Raw genomic sequence first — 25573 nt, 5'->3', positions numbered from 1 at the left:
GAATGATATGTATGATGAACCAACAAATAAAACCGAAAGGAACCATTAGACAAGTAAGAGACTAACCAGGAGAGAATAGTGTCCTAAAAACCCAGAGAGGAGAGAATATCCAGGAGAGGCTGGTCAAGTGTCAAATACAACAGATAGGTGGAGGATGAAGACTAAGAAAAGACCATCAGATTTAGTAATTGAAAGGTCATCGATAACTTTAGAGAGAACAGTTTTCAGTTGAGATGAGGTTGGGAGTCAGATTGCAAAGGGTTGAAAAATGAGTGAGAGAAGAAAAGATAGAGGCAGAGAGTGCATCATTTTATCTAGGAGTTTGGCTGCCAAAGACAGGAGAAATATAGCAAATTTCTAATTTTAATCTTTTAACCCATCCCTAATTTCTTTGCGTTTCAAAATAAGATGTCAAAATATCATAGGATCGGAGATCTAGAATTTGAGACAACCTCAGAAGTAAATTAATTCAGCTACACTAATTTAAAGATGAAAAACCTGAGACCAAGAGAGGATACATGACTTGATTTGCCCCAGATCCCATCAATACAAAATAGCAGAGATGGGCTTCTAACACAGATTGTCTGAGTTCATAATTTAGTACCTCACATGATGCCTAGTCTCCAAATGTCTTGTGCTAATGAGTAATGATAATAATAAATTAGATTTATATAAAACTAATTTACAAAACTCTTTATTTAACTTATCTCAATAGATCCTGATACTTGAAAAGTTTGAATGACCTGTCCTTTGTCAACCAGCTGGTATCAGACATATGATTTATATAGCAGAACTTTCTGCTTCCTCTATGCCATATACTCTGTTAACACATTCCTTTTGTACTATATCACTAAAGTTTGGTTTATGTATGATTCAGAAATACTTTCTCATCATTCTCATTCTGTATTTGTGCTTAGCCAGTACTTAGCTAACATGGGTGTAAGCTTATTTGTATGTGTTTTCCATTTATGGTTTATACACATATATGTACATCTATATCCACAGTATATACATACATTTATACATATATATGTTTATATAATATGTATGTGTTTGTGTGTGTATACATATTAGAAATTTGTTTTGAAAAAAATGCAATTCCTCTTCTTTCAATCACAATTAAATTTACTCAACACCAAATGTCTCCTCTTTCATCATCTCTGGGCTAGACAATGGGGATTTAAAGACAAAAATGAAAATAGTTCTTGACCTTAAGGAGTTTACTTTTTACTAGGTGGAAACAGTATGTGCATAGATAAGTAAATCCTTTTGTAATGGGTGGCAATAGCAATTAAAGATATCCTGGTAAATTCCCCAAATTCTTTCTTGAAGGCTTGGTGCTGGTAATGAAAGATGCCAATATATTCTTGATGAATCATCCAGAAAGGAAAGCATATTCAAAGAGAATTTTTATAAGTTATCTAGACAAAAACCATGATAAAACAAAAGGCATTGATTTTTGTAAAAATAATTAAACATTGTCTGAAAGGTTCATCAACACTTTGGCCTGAAAACAATAATTTCTACCAAAATGTGACTTCTTGTTTTGTAGGGGTTTCTACTGTGATATCATATTACTAAGACACTTTGCCTTTAATCCTCAGTACTGGCCATAGGACTCCTCAGGAGCTTAGATTTCCAAATCCTTGTTTAAAACAAATGAGAAAAATGACAGGCAAATTTGTCCACCAGACTGTCAATTATCTTGTGAAAACTCTCAGTAATATAATCCGCCATGTGATTTTAGATAAATTTTTCCCTGCTGAATATTTAAAGTCTTAGGAAATGACATCTGTGTTCAAACCCAAATATGAAATTAACACAAACACAGAACTGGTAATATAATATCATATCACTTTGGCTTATACAATATGGCGAAAATTCTCCCTTTCAAGTGTTAGGCTAAAAGGAGGAGACATTATTATATCTGAAAAGAAACATTGATTCCATGGGCCTCATTACCATCCCTACTGTACCCATTAATGACACTTTTCTGTCTTTGCACAAAGTCAATTAATGAACTTGGGTAGGAATATAGAAATTGAGTTCAACAACATGTGAGATTAAATACAACAATTCAATACAACGACTCGCTCTTATTCTGGAGTGTATATAAGAATAAGGACATAAGTTCTTGTAGGCCATTGAAATAAATGACATGTTAAAAGTTAGCAGGTATTCATATGATTATGTCAATATTATTACAAATTTATCTTTGTTGTTAAAGTTTAAATTTGGGAAAATTCTCACTTTTTCTGATCACACATTTCTTTGAGGATGTCTTTTATATCATTTCTCATATTGATGCTGCAATTTAAATCCAAATATCTTTTATGTGTCCCTTGGAAAATAACTTGGTATGCCATGATTTACAGCTATACAATTTCACCAGGACAATGTTGGCAGTAAAGGGATAGATAGATAGATAGATAGATAGATAGATAGATAGGCATTTGCTCATCCAAGAAGCTTGGGATTACTGAAAGTACTACACAATTCCTCAGATTCCATTAAGTCCAATCAGTTAGTGAGTCCTGGGTCGAGGCCACTTTCCAACATCAACACCTACCAAGACAAGTGTGTCTGTGTAGATACATAAATATACACAAGCTTATGTACTAACTCAATGTGCTGCTTATCCAATAACAAATAGTTATCTGGGTTATATGTACTTATCAATTATTATGTTTCCATTTGCTTATGGTTAGGGCAATCCCTTCTGAATGACTTGATTTAATTGACAAAATTCTGTACTGTTCTAGGTTTTGATAAGATTAAAGCAAAGTCATTCATGCATAAGTGCATTTATACAACTTTATCATCAATATATAATCCTTCTCCTATTTGGTCTCTTTATAAGACATTCTCTATGACACTGGTGAGCATTGGTGGTAGGCATATTTTCCTGTTTTATGACATAATCAATGTCAATACTCAGAATATTGTTGAAGAAAATCATCTCCATAAACTCTTGTATTATTTAAATATTTGTTTGGCAGATACCTCATGTGAAGAGAGCTTTGAAAACTACATTTTAGTATTTGAAATCAAATAATTTATATTAATATAAAATCCTGGGACAATGTAACTTTTAAATAAAAAATCTGATAAAGCATATTATTTGCTAATTATTTTAGCTATATAACTTCTCAAATGGTCTTTTGTAGACAATTAGCTATGAATATCTGTTACTTTTCTTCTCATTTTTTCATCTAGGATGCCTTTGACTCCTGCACTGACTGTCTAATAAAAGATTTCATGACAGTACTAGAGTGGTAGAGAGTCTAAATGTAATGATCCAAGTTTTGGTGCTGATGAGAACGGATTCCAGTAGAAATAACAGCAAGTTGGTTCAATTATATGTCTCTGTTCTCTTTTTGGTTTATCTTTCAAATGCTCTCTGAATGATGTGACTTAAGTGGGTCATGTTTTACTCTTTGTAGGCTGATTTTACTATTAGCTGCTTTTCATTATTTTAAGGGCGATACTGTTTCTTATCATCTGTCATCCTCCATAATATTTTGCAAGTGTTAATTTTATTCTCAATTGCTTTATATCTCTGCTTCCCATGAAGATCAGTAGTATGCTGGCTGAGGGAGTCTCTACTCCTTTGACCTCCTCATTGTAATACCTGTTTTGCATCAATTAAAGTTCTCTTAGAAATATAGAGTCAGTATCTTTCCTTTTGTTCATTTATGCTGTTATAGTACTCTTGTTTAAACAAGTGATTTTAGATTGCCATAATACTATGAAATATCTTCTCCTCCATATTATTTCTTATTATTTGATATTGTCTTTGATGTTTTCTCTAAATAGTTTCTGGTTATACAAAAGCTTATTCTGAAATCATTTATGGTTTGTGGCTACACAAAAGCTTGTTCTGAGATCATTAATGTATTTATGAGCTATACATGGAGGGGCTCCAGAGGGTCTATTAATAGAATCATAGATTTATTGCTGAAACTAATCCAACCATTTCATTTTACAAACTAAGAACTTCAGTTGCAGCAAGGTTAATTGACCTGCTCAGGGTCACATAGCCTTCAGGAACCCAGGATCACCCTATAATATGATATTGGAATAAGACTTTAATGGAGTTTCTTATAATTTATTAGAAACTGGGTAGTGCCTCTATTACCTAGTTGACTAAATTGTTTTAAGCAAAGCACTTCATAGACCAATATACTATATATTTTAGATATTTTCTTTTTTTTCTTCCTTCCTTTCTTCCTCCCTTCCTTCCTTCCTTCTTTCCTTCCTTCCTCCCTTCCTTCCTTCCTTCTTTCTTTCCTTCCTCTCTCTTTTTCTCTGTTTCTCTCCCTCTCCCTCCCTTCCTCCCTCCCTCTCTCCCTCTCTCCCTCTCTCCCTCCCTCTGCCTCTACCTCTACCTCTCTCACTCTCTCTTTCTTTCAACTTTCTAGTCCAGACATCCAACCATTCATCTATCAATCTATCTTCAATTTTCCACCATCTCATCTACTCCAACTTGGAATAGATGTGTTAACTATTGGACACAATGGTGACTATTTGATACTTTGGGGAAACTATATAATGATAATGATAGGATCACAGGTCCAGTGCTAAAAGGGACCTTTGAAGTCATTAAATCAAAGTATTTTATTTTACTAAGAGGAAACTGAAGCCCAGAGAGAAGTAACTTGCCCAAGATCATAAAATGTCAGAATTATCCAATTTCTTTGTCTCCAAATCCCACGCCATCTTCAATGCATTCCATCTACTGATGTCTTTGGTACACAATATAATACTCTTGACATGTTGTTAGGAGGGTATGCCTTTGTGATAATTATTTTATTTTTTAGCTAACATTGATACATTCTTGCATACTCATCCACATTTTGTGACATACCATACTGGAAAACTTTATCTTTAGGAAATAGAAAACCTAGTAGGCCAGCATGAAGAAAGAAAGCTTTAGTTTATTATTATTATGTCCCAATCAGTGAAGCCAAGGAGATAAAAATTGCTTTCTGCTGTTGTTCACCCTGATAATTTAATGGCTCATAGAAAATAATTTAGCTCACTCTTTGGAGACAGTTACGTGTGAAACAATTTGGATTAATATTTTCGAATGGCATTTGGATATAAATTGGTAATTAGTCATATGCTTTCATAAAGAACTTAGATATTACTGACAAAGGCTGCATGATCAACTTTTGGTGGGGCTTCTCCATAGTTTCTTTCAGTCTATATTGAAATTGTTAAAAGCTTCATTTCTTTTCCTCCCTCTTTAGAATTAGACTGGGTGACCCGGAAACTGGTGCTTCAAACAGCTGAGCAAACTTTTGGCTATCTCACAGATGTAAGTAAAATGTTGCAGGTTTATTTGAGGTAAAACACCATAGGAAATTAGACACAGAAGAGATCTTATAATTGGATTGGTTTTAAACTTTACAGGACTGTTAAGAGAAAATGTTGTGTACCATGTAAAGTACAATGTAAGAATCAATCTCTTTTTTGAGGGATGAGAAATATAATACAAAATGAGAGACAGAAAAAAGAATGAAATATTTTTTGTCATCTCATCCACCTACATATGTGTGTTCATTTAGTTATGGCAGTATTTTTGACAGATAACATGAGAACCTCCAATAGTCTATACAAATTGTCATATTCTAGTCACAACAGAAATACACAAAAAGGAACCCAGTTTAAAAAGCTCAATTTAATCCTTTCAAAACAGAGCATGAGCCTTCAGAATTGCTATTTCTAAAGCTTCACCATTCTATTTTTAATATTCCCTGCTTGGAACATGAATGAAATATTATTTTGTGGTTATAAAATAGCATTATTATGCTGATCTTTAAAAATTAATATTTATAAGACACCTGTAGGATACATGACATTATTCTAATTGCAACATCAAGGACTATGTACCCTATTGAAGAAAAGTAGTCTTCAATGTTGCAGAAAAATTTCTGTATACTTGGTTCCCCCAGGGCAAATGTATTTGGCACTCATTATTTTGCATGTTTGAAATGTAGCTTGGTAATTGTTCTTAGGTTGCTTCATAATTTGTTCCTGAAAATGGCCCCTGCACCAATTAGGTTTGCAATAAAATCTGGTTAACTGATTATCTTTGATATGATTAAATAAATCAGCCTGCAATGTTTGTACACATTTAAACAACTTTTATGAATTTTAGACATGCTAAAGATGGGATTTATTAGGTAGTGCATTGGACTCTGTGAGTTCTATGGCACCTTCTGGCTCCATGATTCTATGAAATTAACGTATATTCTACTTCCTAGGGCCCAAAAGGGGAAGCTAAGGGGTGCAGTGGATAGAGGGCCAGGCCTGGAGTCAGAAAGACGAGTCTTCCTGAGTTCAAATCTGGCCCCAGATACTTATTAGCTGTGTGACCCAGAGCAAGTCGCTTAACCCTGTTTGCCTCAGTTTTCTCATCTATAAAATGAGCTGGAGAGGGAAATGGCAAACCACTTCAGTACCTTTGCCAAGAAAACCCCAAAATGGGGTCATGAGCAGTCAAACACAACTGAAATGATTGAAGAGAAACATTAATAAAGGGCCCAAAAGGATAGAAAGAAACAAAATGATAGGCAATTTAATAAAAATTGGAAAAATAATCCACAAAATAGGCGTGTTAATTTTTCAGTACTCATAACCATAACATACAGCAAAATTGATGACAAAGGGATAGGTCAAGACTTCTATGATGGGACGACTGGCTGCCCTGGTATGGCTATAGAGCTTAGATCTGGGGTGGCTATAGGATTCCCCAAAGCATTCCATAGATGTAGAGATGTTAGTTTCATATATAGTATACATGGAGACAAGGAGTCTGTAATGACTAATCCCCGTTTACTTGGTGGCAGCTATCTGTTATGATTTTTCAGAACTTGTCTGACACTAGATTTCTCTGCAACACTGAGATGATGATGATGATGATAATGATGAAGATGATGTCAACAATGGTGGTGTTGGGGATGATGACAGTGACTATTCTTATCTACGTAGCACTTTGTGGTTTAAAAATGCTTTCCTCCCAACAGTTTTGTAGAGGAGATAGCACAATTATCATATATCATTTTTTAGATCACAAAACTAAGTTTCAAGAAGAAAAGCAACTTGCTGGAGATCTCACAATGAGTAAATAGAAAGCTTGCACTTGAACCCAGCTCTTTTTACTACAAGCCTAATGCCTGTATTTTATTTGGAATGAATGGAAGTGGGTTTTGTTTAAGTGAAGTATGAGTCTATACCTTATTATTCATGGAAGGGGAAGCCTTCATGAAATGTTTCAAAGTAGAGAAATGTCATATTTTGTTAAACAAAGAGGCAGAGGATCTAGTTGGGACCAAAGCAAGGTTGAAGTGAGAAAACAGCAGGCAGTCTGTCAATATGCATTTATTAAACACCTAGTATGTTCTAGTCACTGTGGTGAGCCCTGGGAGTACTGTTCTCAAAAAGCTCAGTGTCTGATGGTTAGCCTCATATCCAGGATGATCTGGGTTTGAGTCATGTCTATGACACTGACTTTCTGACTGTGAGCAAGTCAGTTAAGCACTCAAGGTCACAATCAACTCTTTAATATGAAATATTAAATATAGAATGAATATTAAATATAATGAATATAGAAAATTGCCAATTGGCATTGGTGAAAGGGTCTTTCTTATTTGGAGTTCCCTCACAAAAGGTTTGAACACAATGAGTAAGACAATAAGCAGATATTAAGAACTTACCATGTCCAAGGTACTTTGCCAGTCACTGGGGATAGGAAGAAAGGAAATGGGCCCACTGCAAGCATGTACATGAGCACACACACACACACACACACACACAGTCACTGACTTGAAGCTCACATTCTGATAAGGAAGATAATATGCAAATCATAGTGATTATACATGATATGTGCCTAAAGATGACAGGTAATCTCAAAGGAAAGGCACCAGCAGTGAGGGTAGAGAAACAAGGGGATGGGAAAGGCCTCTTGCAGAAGGTGGAGCTTGAATAGTCTTGAAAGAAGTTGGAGAAACCAGGATGTAGAAACATGAGGGACAGGCTGTGCAAAGACAGAGAGGCAGGAAATGGAGTATCCCAAGGGAGGAATAACCAAGTAGGCCAGTATAGCTAGACACACACACACACACACACAGAGGCACACATATGGACATGCACAAAGTATGATGGTGGGTGAGTATTACAATTAAATTCCAGGACATGAGGACAATAAACCTAAAGGTTACTTTAGAATAAGAGTGACTTGGGCATGCTTGCACATATAGGGGAAAGATCAGAGAGAGAGAGGCAAAGAGATTTAAAATGATATGAATCAAGTTAAATATTAGACTAAGTTAATAAAGACCCTCAGGAAATCCTGTTAAATTCAGTGCAATATATTAGGAGAAATCAAGTTAGCTATTTCTCCCATAGAAGAGTACAGCTAGAGACACCAGTGAGAGCCAGTAGTCTGATTACTGCTAAGGTAAGGAAGGATTGTGATAGAGCAAAGCAATTAGCTGCAGTTCCTCAGGACATAAATCTAAGCTTTTCACATTGGAAGATTGTTTCCAAGTTAAGTGGAAAGGTATTGGGAAAATTAAAAGGAAGTTCATTTTGATTCTGGTCTTTGTCACCTTTGCTTATCCTTAAGAAGACCTTCTCTTCACTACAGGTTATCTTCCATTAGACTGTAAGCTCCTTGAGAGAAGGGACTGTCTTTTGCCTTTTATTGTATCCCCAGCTCTTGGCACAGTTGCTGGTACATAATAGCATTTAATAAATGTTTATTGATTGATTGATTGCAATTTTCACAGGAGCAAACAAGTTTTCAAGAAAAAAATAAAACAATCGCCCTGCTCTGGTCACTCATTCAGCAACATTCAACAGAAATTTAAGAAGTGTCTCCTCTGTGCAAGCCATTTTACTAGGCTTTGAAGATCTAAAGATAAATGACAGGCTCTGCCTTCTAAGAGCTTACATTGTCAGGATCATTAATACTTAAGATTAGCTAGCAATTATAAGAATTTTAGGATGCGTAAAGTACTTTACAAATATTATCTCATGTGATATTCACCACCACCCTGGAAGGTTGGTAGGTGCTATTATTATCTGCATTTTATGGATGAGGAAACAGGCAAACAGAGGTTAAGTGACTGAAGAAGGGTTCAAGTATAGGCTCTGCTTATTATTCAGCCACACATCCATATAATGTGTCATATATCTATCCAGCTATCTATGTCTGTATACTTATCTATCTATATACAAATATACAGATATGTGATGATACGCATATAGAGGCATACACATATGTGATAGTACATCAGGTAGGTATACCTATGTGTATCCACACATACATGTACACACATGTTTCTGTGTGTCTATGCAGGCTTATGCATATATGTGCACATATGCATATATACATAATGCATGCGTATAAAAACACATACAATACTTAGTGATTTTGTTATCTCAGAATTTTCTGCTTCACTCTAGAAAGTAGAATTCTGAGTAATGGGTAGAAGTTAACAGAGACAAATTTAGTCTTAATGGAAAGAAAATATTCCTAACAGTTATATCTATCCCAAAGCAAAGTGGAATGGGCCATTTTAGAGTTGGTTTTTTTTCCTCTCCCTAGAGCTCTTGGAAAAGGCTTGATGATCATATGCATGATATGTTATGGAAAAAGGTTATATATTAACTTTAATTTAGACTAGATGACCACCAGTATCCATTTCAACTATGACTATGATCCCCCCTTTTGTACTGAAAATTTCCAAATTAATGAAATGTGATTTTTTTTCTGCTTGAATACAGAACTAAAAAATAAAGTCGTTTGATTTAAAATTAAACACTGTCCACTCCATTGGCTTATTGATACAATAACACAAAAGGCATATCAGATCTCAGTTCATTTCAAAATTTTAATTTCAAATTTAGATAAATATATAATAGTATAAACACTTCCTTTTCTGTTACTTGTATAGTCAGAAGTTTACTATCTAATTTAATTTGATCCAACTGAGAATAACCAATTAATTCTGGCTATATAGCCTAGTTGTAGAAAAGAATTCAAAGATTAATTTAATTGAGTTGACACTGATATAAGTTTTAGTGTATATGGAGGGAATCGTTTCTATGAAATAAGAGCATTTAATGTTTAGAAGATATGAGTTGAGAAGTTTGACAGCAACTTAATTACTTTAAATTTCAAATTAATCCATTAAACTAAAAACAAAATCTAAATGTTAGGTCATGACATGAAAAGTGAACTGATTCTAAATTTATCCAAGTGTTATGGTTCCCTAAGCAAAATTGCTTTTGATTAAAAGGCTTTACAATATTTATTTTTATGGATAATAAATATTAGATATGTAGCTATAGAATGGCCAGTGATTATCTTGAGGATAATAATATAATTTCTAGAATTCTAGAATTTGAATACTTCGTGTTTGATGAGTTCATCAATACACATATTTACTCCATTGGTGGAATTTACAATCCACTCATGTCCCATGTCTTCTTATCCTAACCAAATTTTAACCATATTTTTTCATTGAACTTGACAAAGGATCTACCCACCTTGCTGAAGACTTTCCTTTAGGTTTTTCCTTCCTTCCTTCCTTCCTTGCTTCCTTCCTTCCTTTCTTCCTGCCTGCCTTCTTTCCTTCCATGAACAACACTGCTTTGATCAGATGACTATCCTTTATGATGCCTCACTCTCACCAGGTGACCATCCCACTTCTTTTTTCTATCATACTTTTAATAATCATGATTATGATGATGAAGATGATGAAATCATATACATATATCTAGCCCATCAAGATTTTTAAAAGTACTTTCAATAAATTATTTTATTTATTTTATTTGATTCTCACAACCTTTTGAGGTTTAGGTGTCATTATCACCCTTTTGCAAATGAAGAAATTAACATTTGTGTCTGATTTTATTGCAATTCCGAGTACTGCCTCTTGAGCTTAGGCCATCACTGCAAATATACTGTAGGCAATGTGTGTCTGCCATGGCACTCTCCATAGCGCACAGAGTCACCTGCAACTTGGAATCCTTGGAGATTGTGATCTTCCAAGATTTGTAACCATACTGCCTCATTTGGGGAACACCTGGGAAAATGAGTGAGATCCCAAGAAGCTCCAAGGTGCAAAGACCATTTTTTCAACACAATACTTTCCTTATGGTCCTTTCCTTAAAATTTGAACTGTGTAATATGCAAGAAAAAAATTTTAAGGGAAGTAGAAATGGGAATGGGACCACATGATCATGGATTTAGAGTTAATGATTCTTTCTTTCTCTTTTCCTTAATTCGTTCAATTCCTGGGAAATTATGTGCAGGTGAATGAATTCTATTTACTTATGCCATGTATTATTTATATTTCAATCTTCCTCTAATACTTATCACAGTGCTTTATACACTGCAGGTGTTTAAAGAACAACAGTGGTCATGACATTCAATATGTCTCAACCTTCAAAAAGCATGGTGTAAGTGGTAAAAGCACAGAATTTGAAATCAAAACATCTGGGTTTGAGTCCCAGACTTAGACAATTGTTACTTATGGGACTGAGAGTTCTTTGCTTAGCTTTCTCAGAATTTTAGTTTTCTCATCTGTAAAGTGGGAATAATATTTACACTACCTACTGTCATAAGCTTACTGTGCAGGTCAGATGAGACAAAAGACATGCTGTCCTTCGTAAACATAATATGCCATTTAAGTTATTAATATTCTTTATTAGCCCTGAATCAAACATTCTTAGTATACTTTTATATATCTAAAACCAATAGGTTACCAAACATTTATTAAATGCCTTCTATGTGCCAGACACTGAACGTTAAGTATTGAGGATACAAAGAAAGACAAAAAACAAACAAACAAAAAATAGTCCCTGGTCTTAAGAAGTTCACATTCTAATGGAAAATGCTTCCCTAATATTTAGTCAGCATCTCATCTTTCAAATGATTGTTTCAACAACGATTACCCAATTGTAACAACTAAATAATAATAAACCTTAAGGAGAGCTATGTTTTTCGTGAAGGCCACAGCAGTAATGAATATTGATTAAACAGGCATCAGAATTGTTCTGGAAGGTTGTATAGGTTGGAATTGAGACAAGGATTAGGTAAGTCCTTTATTTATCTTTTTTATTAAATGATTTAATCTTTCTGAATCTTTTTGCTTATGTGGCACTGATCTGCCAATGAGCATTAGCAGATGCCTGCAAGTACCTTAGAGGCATACTAATAGTTCTAAATTCCAAAGGTTAAGGTCTACCAGAGAGCCTGCGCTTATAGCCCCAAAGTCTTTAGGCTATTGCCCTCTGTTTTTCTCATGACCTGGCAAAGCTCCCTTTCATTGAACTTCTGGGCATAGTGCAAGGGACATCTGTTCAGCTTAGCATTTCTTAATTGATATCTTAATTAAAGATGACTTTTCTCTTTGAAACATTGGGTTTATTTTTTGCCATACATTTGCCCAGTGGCATTTCACAAAAAACCTGTTGTGTTATACATCCTAGGCATAAATAAAAGACTAACTGTATTTCATTATTGCTTCTGAACGAGTTATGAATCATGTAACCTCAATTGCTTTTTTTTCAACCTTTGGCTCACCATGAGGCTCTGGGATTTCCTCCAGGATAAAGATTATCTCACTGGGATTCATGCATCTGTCACATCTGGACTATTTCAATGTATTCTACTGAGTATGTGCAGAGGCCACATGAAGGAGGCAGATTTCATAGAATGTGGCAACTTGCCTGTACTTGGGAGCCAAAAAATACAAACCCATTACTTATTTGTATGCTTTCTAATGTAAGCTTCTGATACATCACATTCATTATCAACATCAACCACGTAATAGTGACAAACTAAACCACAACTGGACGTCATTAAATATAACTACAGAATTCTGGAAAACCATAGCTGGACACACAACTGTTTGTCTGTAGCCATCAGAGAAAGAATAGCTATTCTGGAATGAGGCAAAGAGGTGCAGCTATAAACACTGACAAAGCAGAGAATCACAATCCAAAAGGGAGTTTTCCCATCTATGCAGATTAACTGATTTGAATTTCATTTACATTTTTTTCCCCTCTCCAGTCCCTTGTGGGAGTGTTTGACTGTAAAATTGCCCAACAGATGGGTAGGAGGATATGGATATGAATAATATAAAACCTAGGCTCTCAAAAAGGAGCACTGGCAATGTTAGATATTTCAGGAAGTTACGTGTACAAAACAGGACCCTCCCTCTAAAAATCTTATACTGCAAAATGGCAAATTAAAGAAAAGATAACAAGCCTAAGGGACCTTATAATTTAACATGAGCACAAATGTATTTCACTGATTCATAGAATCATCGACTTCAAGGATTGGAAGAGGCCTCAGCTGCTACTATCTAGTCCCACACATTCATAAAAGGAATTCTCACTATAACATACCAGCCTCTACTTGAAGACCCCTGAGGATGGAGGAACCCAGCCCCTCTCAGTGTAGCCCATTCCACTTTTGGACAGCTCTGATAGGGCTTTTTTTGTGACATCAAGACTAAATTTCCCTCTATGCATCTTCTACTATTTCTGCCCTGTGAAGCTAATAAGAAAGTATAATGCCTCTTCCAGGTAAAAACTCTTCAAATACTTGAAGACAACTATCATGCTTTGTACTCCTTCCTCCACATCACCTGTCACCCCAAATCTTTTTTAGACTAAATATGCTTAATTCCTTCAACTAATGACTTGGACTCAAGATCTTTCAGGATCGTAGTTCCTCCCTGGACATGATCCAGCCTATTAATTGTCCTTTATAAACTATGCCTCCTAGAACTGTAAATAAGACTTCAGAGAAGGTCTGAAAAGGGCAAAGTAGAGTGGCACTAGTGCTTCCTTATTCCTGGAAGTTTGCCTTTCTAAATGTAGACCAAGATTACAATAGTTTTGACTTTTTTAATTGCCACATCATACTACTGACTCATATTGACCCTGCAGTTGTCTAACAGCCACATCTTCGGAATAACTCCTATCTAAACATGCCTTTGCTTTCCTGTACTTGTGTAGTTGATTTTTTGTATCTAAGTGTAAGATTTTGCATTTATTCCTATTGAATTTCATTTTAATAAGTAATTAAGCAATCTGTGACCTCAAAGAGCTTATATTTTCAGGGGCTGGGAGAGACACAACATAAGCATAGGTAAGTAAATGTAAAGCATGTACAAACTAATTCAACAATGAGAGGAAGCATGGCATGGTAGATAGAGGATGGGGCTTGGAGTCAGACTTTGGCTTCATATCTAGTCTCTGACAATTACTAGATCTGTGACCTTGGGCAAGTCACTTGACCTCTGTGTACCTAAGAAAGCCCCATAGAATTCACCTATAGTAACCTACAGACAGGTGACCTTGTTTGCTGGAGGGAATTCTTTTCACTAACAAAATTACAAATACTAGATGAAGGAATAAATTAATGCATGAGTGAATGAAGTAGTTTTTTTTAAATAAAATTTATTTTTTTTACTTTACAACATTCAGTTCCACAAGCTTTTGAGTTTTAAATTTTCTCCCCCCTCTTCCCTCTCCCCTCCCCAAGACAGCATGAAATCTGATATAGGCTCTACATATACATTCATATTGAATATATTTTCACATTATTTATGTGGTAAAGAAGAATTATAATCAATGGAATGAACCATGAGAAAGAGGAAACAAAACAAAAAAAGAGAGAGCAAATAGTATGCTTTGATATGCATTCAGACTCCATAATTCTTTCTCTGGATGTGGATAGTGTTTTCCATCATGAATCTTTTGGAATTTTCTTAGAACCTTGCATTGCTGAGAAGAGCCAAGTCTATCAAAGTTAGTCATCACACAATGTGGCTGTAGATATGTACAATGTTCTCCTGGTTTTGCTCCCCTCACTCAGCATCAGTTCATATAAGTCTTTCCAGATTTTTCTGAAGTCTGCCTGCTCCTCATTTCTTATAGCACAATAATATTCCATTACATTCATATACCACAACTTATTCAGCCATTCCCCAATTGGTGGACATCCCCTCAATTTCCAATTCTTTGTCACCACAAAAAGAGCTGCTATAACTCTTTTTGTACATGTGGGTCCTTTTCCCATTTGTATGATCTCTTTGGGATACAGCCCTAGAAATGGTATTGCTGGGTCAAAGGGTACGTACATTTTTATAACCCTTTGTGCATAGTTCCAAATTGCTCTCCAGATGGATTGGATCAGTTCACAACTCCACCAAACAATGCATCATTAGTGTTCCAATTTTCCAACATCTTCTACAGCATTTATAATTTTCCTGTTTTGTTATGTTAGCCAATCTAATAGGTGTGATGTGGTTCCTCAGAGTTGTTTTGATTTGCATTTCTCAAATCAACAGTGATTTAGAGCATTTTTATATGCCTATAGATATCTTTAATTTCTTCTTCTGAAAACTGCCTGTTCGCATCCTTTGACCAGTTATCAATTGGAGAATGATGTGTTGGATGAAGTAGTCATTAAGTGCTTTTTATGTTTCAGGTATTGTGCTAAACTCTACGGATATAAAAAACAGGACAAAGATAGCTACTTTTTTCAAAATGCTTACATTTTAATAGAGGTTGTTGTTGTTGTTCCATTATTTTCAGTCATGTCTGACTCTTTGTGACCCCTATTTAGGGTTTTTTGGCAGAGATACTAGGGTGGTTTGTCATGTCCTTCTTCAGTCCATTTTACAAATGAGGAAACTGAGGCAAAGAAGGTTAAATGACATACCCAGGGTCACACAGGTAGTAAGTGTCTGAGGACAGATTTGAACTCAAGAAGATAAGTTTTCGTGACTCTGGGCCAGGCACTCTATCCACTGAGTCACCTACCTGCTCTTTAATAAGGGTAGGTAATGAATAAAGAAGAGCTAGAAGTGAAACTAGAGTATAGCAGGAACAGTGGAGAAACATGATTTTGGGAAAGTTGGGAAGCATGCTGCAGACCAGGGACAGTGCTAGATTTAGTGAAAGCGTATTAAGAATATGTAGGAGTTCATGTTCCAGGGGAGGATGAGGTCAGATTGAAGGTGCGTGGCTTGGAAATGGCTGGATATTTGAGTAAGTACCATTGAATGATCACTAGTGCATTGAGATTGTTCCCCAAGGTTTTTGGTTCTTTAATGAGATGAAACTATTCAACCTTAGTGATGTTGGGTCTCCAGGTGTTTTCCATTGTGTATTTGTTTATCTTTGTAGAATCCAGCCCCATCTAGTGATGAAGTTTTCAAGGGCTCAAACACACAGCACAGGTCCATTAACATAGCAGGTACTTTGACAAATTTCATAGGTCAGACCTAGATTAGAAGGTGAGGTTGCCCTTTTGATAAAAGATATTTTAGAACAGGTGGTCATAGCGGGAGAAGGACCCCACCAAGGAAGCAGAGAAGTAAAGCAAGGGACTATAAAGCAGGAAGAAGCTCACATGGGGGCAGGTAATCCTGGGAGTTATGTTAAGGTAGCTATAATTACAGAACTCTGTTTTGATTCAACTGTATTATCTTTCCCAAACCTAGGAGGGCACAAAACTTTTTCCAAGAGTCTGTCCAGATACATTTAACTTTATAGCAACAAACACTTATATAGCAAATACTGAGGATGATGGGGACAAATAGAATACACACAAAAATCACCAAATACCTGTAACAACAATGTTGCTAGCAGCTGCTATGGGGGTTTAAGACCGATCACATCAGCACACAGGAGGGCTGCTAGCATAGGTTCTTTGATCTGCTTTTCTAAGGAAAGCAACTTTAAGGGATTTACAATCTCACTTTAATAGAACATACATATATCATTCACTTAGTCCAGGGGGAAAAAGTCAGCACCCTGAACTTAAGAGAAAATACAAACAGAAATTACAAGGATAAATTATATAAACAGAGCAAAATAACACAAATCAACAGACAGGCTTCTAGCTGTCTGACCAAGACAATACATACTTAGTTACCAGAGAGAGAAGCACCAATATCTGCTTTTTCAAAGCGGGGTGGGGGGGCGAAGGTCTTCTTAGCAGCTATGCAGAGTCTTGTCTGGCCAAATCACAGGAAAACTTGTCCCATGAGTAAGCCCCCAAAGGAAAATGCTAACCTCAGAGCATATATACCCTGTTTGGGAGCTGGGGCTTAGTACCTACTTAGCAAAAGGGTGTATTCCTCAGGTTTAGCATCTACTTAGCAAAAAGGTATGGGAAAGATCTCTAATCATGACTAGCATCACATCACATATATTGTTTCCAATCAATGACTCCATTCAAACAAAGGCAAGACTCAAAGACACTTGATTGCCTTAGTACTGAGAAGCACTCCAAAACAAAAGACAACAAAAAGTCCCACTTTGCTTTCCGTTATGATATCAGGAACTAGAGGAATATTTTTTAATTGCTATTATTGATTGTTTTAAGCAAGGAGGGAAAGAATACAATCCCTACTGTACCATGGGTGTGGTTGGCCAATTAATCTCCTAACTGATAGCTTTCCAGGCTATTTTTTGACTGATATATTGAGTGAAATATCAAGAGAATATGGCAATATGGACCCCTGAATTTACTGCCAGGGACTTAAGATTATGATCTGTAATTAATACCTATATGCTTTGTTCTCATATCATCTTGGAACAATTAGAGATACCAGAATTTATTCATAATAGCTTAGATAATTCCCTTTATAACAGAACCTGGGACGAATGGAAAATAATCTTTTTATTAATTATAAGGAAACAAGTTATGCTCTTTGGGTTTTCCCAGGTATGCTCTAAATAATTAAAATTCTTGGAGGCAGAGCCAAGATGGCAGAGTAAAGGCAGAAACTCACCTGATCTCTCCCCCAAGCCCCTCTACATACTTTTTAATAACCACTCTAAAGAAATTCTAAAGCAGCAGAACCCACAAAAAGGTGGAAAGAAACAATTTTCTAGCCCAAGACAACTTAGAAGGCCAGAAGGAAAGGTTTGTTGCAACAAGGTAAGACAGGAGTACAGTCCAGCATAAGCTACACCAGCACAGACCCAGTCCCAGAAAACCAGGAGCAGGCCTAGCAGCAACTGATTTAGTGACAGCAGTGGCAGTTTCTGGTGGGAATATAGGTTGCATATTAAGAAGTCCCGAAAGTTGCCACGCAACATTGCCAGGGGAATAATAGCATGTAAAAGATCAGTCTTTGGATTATAGTTACATTTCTCAAGGGATTTTGTATGATCTTAACACAAATGAGAAAATATTAGGTGGAAATTAGCCCTTAAGGGCATGGCTTTCCTCTATTTAGTCAAATGCTGTTTTTATGATAAATTCAGTGGGATCACACGTTTCTTATACCTTTCAATCACTTATATACCTATGAAGATACAGGCTGCTATAGACGTTTCTTTGTAAAATTCTCCCTGTTCCCTAACTCAGGAAGATTTATCAATATGGAATGATAGTGTTATAGAACACATGATATGTATGTTAACTATAAATATTCTTAGAAATGCACATGCCTACCCACATAATAAACTGTAAAAAGCAGGCCACAAAACCAGGAAACCCACATAGAGACTGTGTGACTATGAGAAAATCACGGCAGCTATCAATGCTTCAGGTACCTCTCTTGACACAAGTCACAGAGGAGGATCCAGCCTGAATTAGTGTAGAGTTGTTTGACCCAGGAGTTAGCTCTACCAGTGAAATGATAGGGATGGTCCCTATCATAGCCTAGTGTCTAGTACATAGTAAACTCTTAAGTGCTTTAACTACCTATACACTAATGCATATACATATTCATATTCACACGTACACATACACACACACACAGACATATTGATAAAATAAAATTTTAAAAGCACTTTGCCTTATCTGTTCCTCAATGCATTTAGAAGCAGTAACCATATAGAGAACTTGTTCTGGAGGAAGTTTCTAAGAGACCAGACTTTGTCTTTGGAGTCACCCTGTCTTCCTTTTCCACCTGAAGCATTCTTCATTCCAATCTCACCCCCGTGCAGCTGCCATCTTGTCCTTGTTAGGTATTAACTAACAAAATTTAAGGGGTTAACCATGAGCACTGACATTTTCATACATCAGTCTTAGAGACCAAATAACCTTTAAAAAAGATAACATAGATGTTCTAATGGTGGCATTAATGGCACTTTGCAGTCTCAAGTGGCTGAGTTTTTTGAGCTAGAATATTTTCAAATATCTTGGCAATTTTCAAATCTTAATGATTAAACTGCTAGCAATTCACCTTTTTATAAGCCTAGCTATGCATTTGCATCTCACTGAATCATAGTAGTCCAGAATCTCAGAGACGAAAGGGTGCAGCCCTCTGGTCCAAATCATATCTGAATAGCAAATTCCTCTAAAGTGGTGGTAAGAGTGGGAGGGTGTTCAATTAACTGACAGAGAATTACATGGTTAATTTGGTCAACATAACAAGTCAGGTCACATAGTTAAAGCCACAAAATGGACTTATGCTAGGACCAGATTGCCTACAAAAGAATTTGGCTTATGTACAGGTAATACCAAGATTTGTTCTCACCACTCATTTTTTTCTGTCGATTTTTACTGCCAAGATGCTTGTTGTTGATGGGTCCCTTTATCTAGCAAATAGAGAAGGGAGAGATGTGTCACTTGGGATGAGCTAGAGCCATAGAGAAACTCATATATTATATATCTAGTGCAGTCCTTTAATTTTACAGATGAGAAAACTGAAGTCTAGAAATTTTAAATCACTTGGTCAGTGTTGCAAAAAATTATTCAAGATCAGAGTTGATATTGAACCAGGGTCTACTCCAAATCCAGTACTCTTTTCACTGTCTCCTGTTGTTCCTTTATAAGCGGGGAATTAAGCAGGATACCCTTTTGCCCAATAAGGTCATTTTGGCATCCCTATTTAAACAGCTAGACCATGGCTGTCAGTTCTTTGTAAAGACATCTTCGGAGCAGAAGTAAAAGTTACTCTCATACAGAGCTTGTCAGAAGGTGCCCAAACCCTCAAACTCTAAACCTGCCATCGGTCTACTATTTGTTCCAATTAATTTTACTGAGATGAACTATAAAATAATGGTTCAAGAGTTGCTAATTATTGTCAGCTGGAAACCTGGCAGAAGCACTTGTACAGGTCACAGGATACAATTATGATCTTAATGGAGCATAATATCCTGATTTAACTTAAATGGGCTCATATTTTATAAGAATATTAAGCATCATAGATTCTCCTGTTCTCTCATTTTTTACTTCCTCCATGAGACATGACATATTGATGTGAGAGATCATCTAAAGGACAAAGGGGAGGTTCATGGTGCACAGCATGTGAACATATTACAAATGAGGAATTATACAGATGAATTTGTATGAAGAATATTACCACATAAATGGCCTAATAACATGACAAGAATGAGAGACATACAATGTTCAAAACAAATAGTCCACAGAACTACAAGAAAAATGAGAAAGGCACTGAGAACACAAGGTAGAATTGCAGTGGCAAATTTATGAGAAAACATGGAGGAGATTCAAGCAGGATGGACATCATGGATGGGTTCAAAATGCCTCATTGAAGGGAATTATTCACATTGTTGAGATCACGGTTCTATTGGAGTATTGGATACATATATATATATATATACATATATATATATGTATATAAAATACAGCATTATTATAAATAGAATGTAACCTTCTCAAAAGAAGATCAGTTCCTAGGTTTTTTTGAGGAGGGTACTATTTTTATATCTCCAGCAGCTAGACTAGTGCCTGGAACATAACAAGTATTTAATAAGTGAGAGTTGAATACTGAACTTTGAAACTCTCTCATAATAGAGAAATTTGTTAAGTTTTTCTAATACATTTTACTATTCTTTTCCATTCTTTTACTACTATTCTTCTCATACTGTCCCTTGGCATGGTTATTATTGTTTCTTTTTCTCTACTTCAAATGCTGTTGTAACCTTTCTTCTTTCATACTAGGTAAGTTAAATTTCTAATGCCTTTTTAGAGCTCCCAACCCCAAACTTTATATTTTTTGTTTTCCTTAGTGGCTCTTAGACGATGTGAGACATTTTTTTTATACTTTTAGCATGTCAGAATTAGGTTTTCACCTAACCCTTTCTAGCTATTCTGCTTTACCCATTTTTCTTTACCTTTTTAAAATTTTTCCATTGAACACTGCTTTTGAATTTAAAAGATTTTGTCCAATTCAGATATCTTATTTCAAGATGGATGCTGCAAATTTATTACGTTAAAAATTTTTTCTTCATAGGAAGTATTCTTTATACAGATTTTCTAGGTATGAGATGCAAGTCATTTTACTTTGCTTTTCAGTGTATCAGACCTCAGCTTTTTCATTTTATTTTTCATCAATATTGTATAAATCTGTGTAATTCTGACTGGAGTTCTTTTGCATGTGATTTGACTACTCTGTGTGCTTTTCTTTGACTTAGGAGGTCTAGATGATGACAATTGTATTCCTGGGTATGTTATATCTGGGATTTTTCTCTGGTAAAATCTATGGTTTATAGTTTATATCAATCAACGTTTTGCCTCCTTTTCCTAATCTTTCTAAATATTTTAAAAACCGATATCCAGAAATACAATATTATCTTTGAAAGCTTCATATTATTCCAAGAGTCCATATTAGCTTTGCAAACTCAATATTACAGGTCATTTTTTAAATTTTATTTCTGCTATCTCATATATTGTAATTTTTCTGTCCTCTGGCTTTGCTCTGGTGATTTTGGGGGTATATTTTTGAATGTTTGAGTTCTAGTTCTTCACATTTTTAAGGATGCTCACTAATTTGTAAAGGTTTTCCAACTTCTGTGCTGTCACTAATAATCATTTTGATTTTCCCAATATTCTCTAATGTCATTCCTTATCTCTTCCTTCAGTTATTTTATTATGCTTTCTGACCCTTGGAAGTTTTATGAGTTTATGTGTAATCCCTTACTCAGCCTTCTATCTAGTCTTAATTTTAAAAAGATCCTCACTATTTGGGTGGGCATAGTTTAAAGCTTAAATATATCATAAAGTTTAATCCTAGATCCCTTTAAAATGAAGTCATCAAAATATAATAATGTTGCAATTTCTTCAAATGGACCTGTTAAATTCATTGTGAAACACCTCCCATGCTAATATTCACCCACTGCACTCATAACTATTGCCTGTCATGAAATTCAACAACTCAACCAGCTAATAAAATTTGACAACGTGATCATGACAGCTTAGACTTCATAACTCCTTCCAACTCATTCTTGAATTTTCTGAGGTTAAAATTTAGCATCCCTTGCCAACATGAGGCAACAAATGGTGCCTTAATATCCTTGCTTCCAAAACTCAGTCCAACTTAAAATTAAATTTCACTTGTAATAGTTTGAGCAATATTTACTCTACATTGCCATAACTGCTTCCTGCCTCCCCCCAACACATTCAATTTTGTAGAAGTTCTTTTATTATCTTCATGGGAGCACTCATGGTATGTTTCTATGGACTCTTTGTAGAGTCTTGGACCTGTCTTTTCCCAGTGTGTCCAGTTTATCTTCAGCCCTTGACTACTATACTATTCATCCCAGTGACTGTTACATTAGAGATAGTTAATAGACACTGGTGAAAGATTCCAAATCCTCTGGACCTCTGAAGTCTATAATATCTTTCTCTAGTCAAGTGCAATGGGACAGATTGAGGGCAAAGTCTAAACCACTGTTCTTCTCTGCCTTGTGATTCAATCTAAGGGACATGGGATGGGTATTTTCCATCACTAAAGTGTGATATGCTCAAATGCCGGATTTCGAACTAGCATTACTTTTTCTTATACAAGTGTTAGAGGACACAATCAAATCTCTCAACTAGTCCAAATATATTTCCTGTGTGTTGTCTCCCAATCAGACAATGGCATTCAAAGACTACTAAAATGATTAATGACTATTTCTACAATCAAGGGCCTAGTATCCAGCCTTTGATTGATTGATTGGTTCAAAGGAGGTGTCTAGACCTTGTTCATATTCAGTTCACAACTCTGATTCAATCGAGTAAAGAAGTCAGATTCTCATCATTAAGGTACATTTAATAGGACAACTCCTCTTACACATTATTTCTTACAGCTGTACCAAGATATAGACAGATGATAGATAGATATAGAGGATATAGATATACACATACATATGCATATAAATATTCATATGTTTACATGTATATGTGTGTAAATACACATATATGTATATTTTCTTGAGATCATGCTGCATCCTGTTAGCTAATTCTCTAAAAGGCAAACCATGTTTTACATGTGCAAACTTTAATACTGGGCCTTACTCTTATTGTGCCATTTCTAAACCCTTCATTATTCTCTAAATAAGTTGTTTTCTAAGACTAATAAAATAGTATTTACATAATTTAAATATTATTCAAAGGATTTCAAATACCTGCCAACCCACAAATTTGGTCCAATTTTCTTCAAATTTTAATGATTTGTATATGAATCAAATTCTCCTAGGAAAGACTCTATTAAACCTATATTGGAACCAAACAAAAGAGTATGAGCATTATGGTGTTAATAACTTTGCTATATAGAATTAGCCAGAGGCAGTGAGGTGGTGTAGTGAATAGAATGCTAGGCTTGTAGTCAGAAAGATTAGAGTCTACACCTTAGACACTTACTAGTTTTTTGACTCTGGTAAAATCATTTAACTGCTTTTTGCCTCATTTTCCTCGTCTGTAAAATAATGATGATGATGATAGCACTTATCTGCTAGGATTATGGTGAGGATCAAGTGAGATAATACTTGAGAAGCACTTTTCGTCACATAGTAGTTAATAAATGAAGTAGATGTGTTAATGATGAATCATTCCCTAGTGACAGAAACAAAGACCTGTGCAGAGTTCAACTATAGTTTAGCTCATCTGTCCCAAAGTCACAAAATCATAAAACTTCAAAATTGGATATAACACTTTAGAGATCATTTCATTGAAACCCTTCATTTTATAGATATATAACTCAAGTTATAGGTTAAATGAATTGCTTCAGCGATAGAGTCAAGACAAAAACTCAGGTCTCTAGACTTCTTACCAAGTTTTGTTTCCTCTATAATATTTTATATAAATTTATTATTATTATTATTATATTTTAATATAATCATTTCCTCTCCTCACTTTTAGTTATAACAGCACATAGTTACTTTCTGAATAGTCAAAATGTACAGAAATCTGAGAAGCAATTTGTTGTTTAGATCTATTCATTATAAGGGAATTCCTTATAATCTGATCAATACTGTACTCCTGTACCTCTTCCAGAAATGGAAACAGCTTTGTTACACAGGAAGGCCCCTTCTGGGTAGTAAGAGTCATTGGAATGAAATTTCTCAATAATACTGTTTCTCAAAGATTGAAATATATTCTTTATTAAAGTATTCCATTATTTGATATTCAACTTTGTTCTTAAACCTTACCCAGTTATTTGAGTATTGGCATGTGATCAACAATGGAGTTGACAGATACTCAGAAATATCCCTCCAATTATGCTGTCTTGGAGGTGACCCAGGGATAGTTAGGGCTGAAATATATATGGGTCCTCAATAAGGACATTAAAAAGCCCCTTCTAGCTGTATTTGGCACTATAAAGTGAAACTTAAATGTGCATAGATCCCATCCCCAAGGAGCTTGCAATTTCCTATGAATCTAATATGTGCCCAAATAAACAAAGGACTAAATAAGAGCGTTAGAGAAATTCATATTTCTCTAGATAACAAGATGTTATCAGTTGTTTTTTTTTTTCAGGAATGGACAACAAAAGTAATAAAGAAAGGGAAAATAAATTTCAGAAGCGGATTTCATCATGTTAGTCTCAGAAAATTTGCATGGTTTAGTGACTTGCAAATTTGTGGTAGCATCATTTACATAGAAAGATGCTAATCATAGGAACCCAAAGAATCTCAATGCTAAATGACCTGATTAATGTAGCATAACAGCACTAAAACCTCTCATGAGTTGTCTAAACCTTGAAGTGATTTAATCTGGGAAATTTGAATTCAAATCCCTCCCTGATGCTCCTAACATGCTGTGCTGTCTGGGGCAACTCATTAAATTAGTTCTATGTTTTCCTGTTGTATAAAATAACAATTTGAGAGCAAAAGAGAGGGAGAAAGAAGGAAATTGAATGAGAGGCAGAGTGAAAGAGAAAGAAGAAAGAGGAGGAGTATTTTAGTTTTATAAAAACATAGGAACTGTCATTTTAGATTCTAATACTTACCTGATATGATTATCTCAGACACATATTGAAAATATGCTCTCATTTAATACAGCATATAGCCCAACATCTTAGAAAAAATGAAGATGAGTTATATTATAGCTTTGAAGGTCTGAACTGATCCATTGTTCTCACTGGATAGACATGAAAGAAATCTTTCCAAGTCATGGGGAACTATTTTGACCTGGTACTGCATTGTTTAAAAAGGTCAAGGAGAGAATTCTTCTTCTCTTTATTATAGGCTTATTTTCTGTCTCATGGGCAGTTTTCAGGATTTTATATCTAATCAAGTTATTTTCTTCTTTCTCTGTACATTTGTGAGAACTGGCTTCATTAATTGTTCT

General features: G+C 35.3%; 1 protein-coding gene across 1 annotated transcript in view; it reads left to right on the top strand.

Moving 5' to 3' along the window:
* CNBD1 (cyclic nucleotide binding domain containing 1) overlaps positions 1-7132 on the top strand; it is a 593156-nt gene extending 586024 nt beyond the window's left edge. The window contains 3 exon segments of the mRNA XM_036742093.1: positions 5253-5320; positions 6855-7086; positions 7089-7132. Of these exon segments, the coding sequence (XP_036597988.1) occupies positions 5253-5320; positions 6855-7086; positions 7089-7132 (344 nt within the window).
* The last annotated feature ends 18441 nt before the right edge of the window (positions 7133-25573 follow it).

Source organism: Trichosurus vulpecula, chromosome 1, assembly GCF_011100635.1.
Source record: "Trichosurus vulpecula isolate mTriVul1 chromosome 1, mTriVul1.pri, whole genome shotgun sequence".
NCBI classification, from domain to species: Eukaryota; Metazoa; Chordata; class Mammalia; order Diprotodontia; family Phalangeridae; genus Trichosurus; species Trichosurus vulpecula.
The sequence above is the reverse complement of the archived record's forward strand: the minus strand, read 5'-3'. Positions and strand labels throughout refer to the sequence as shown.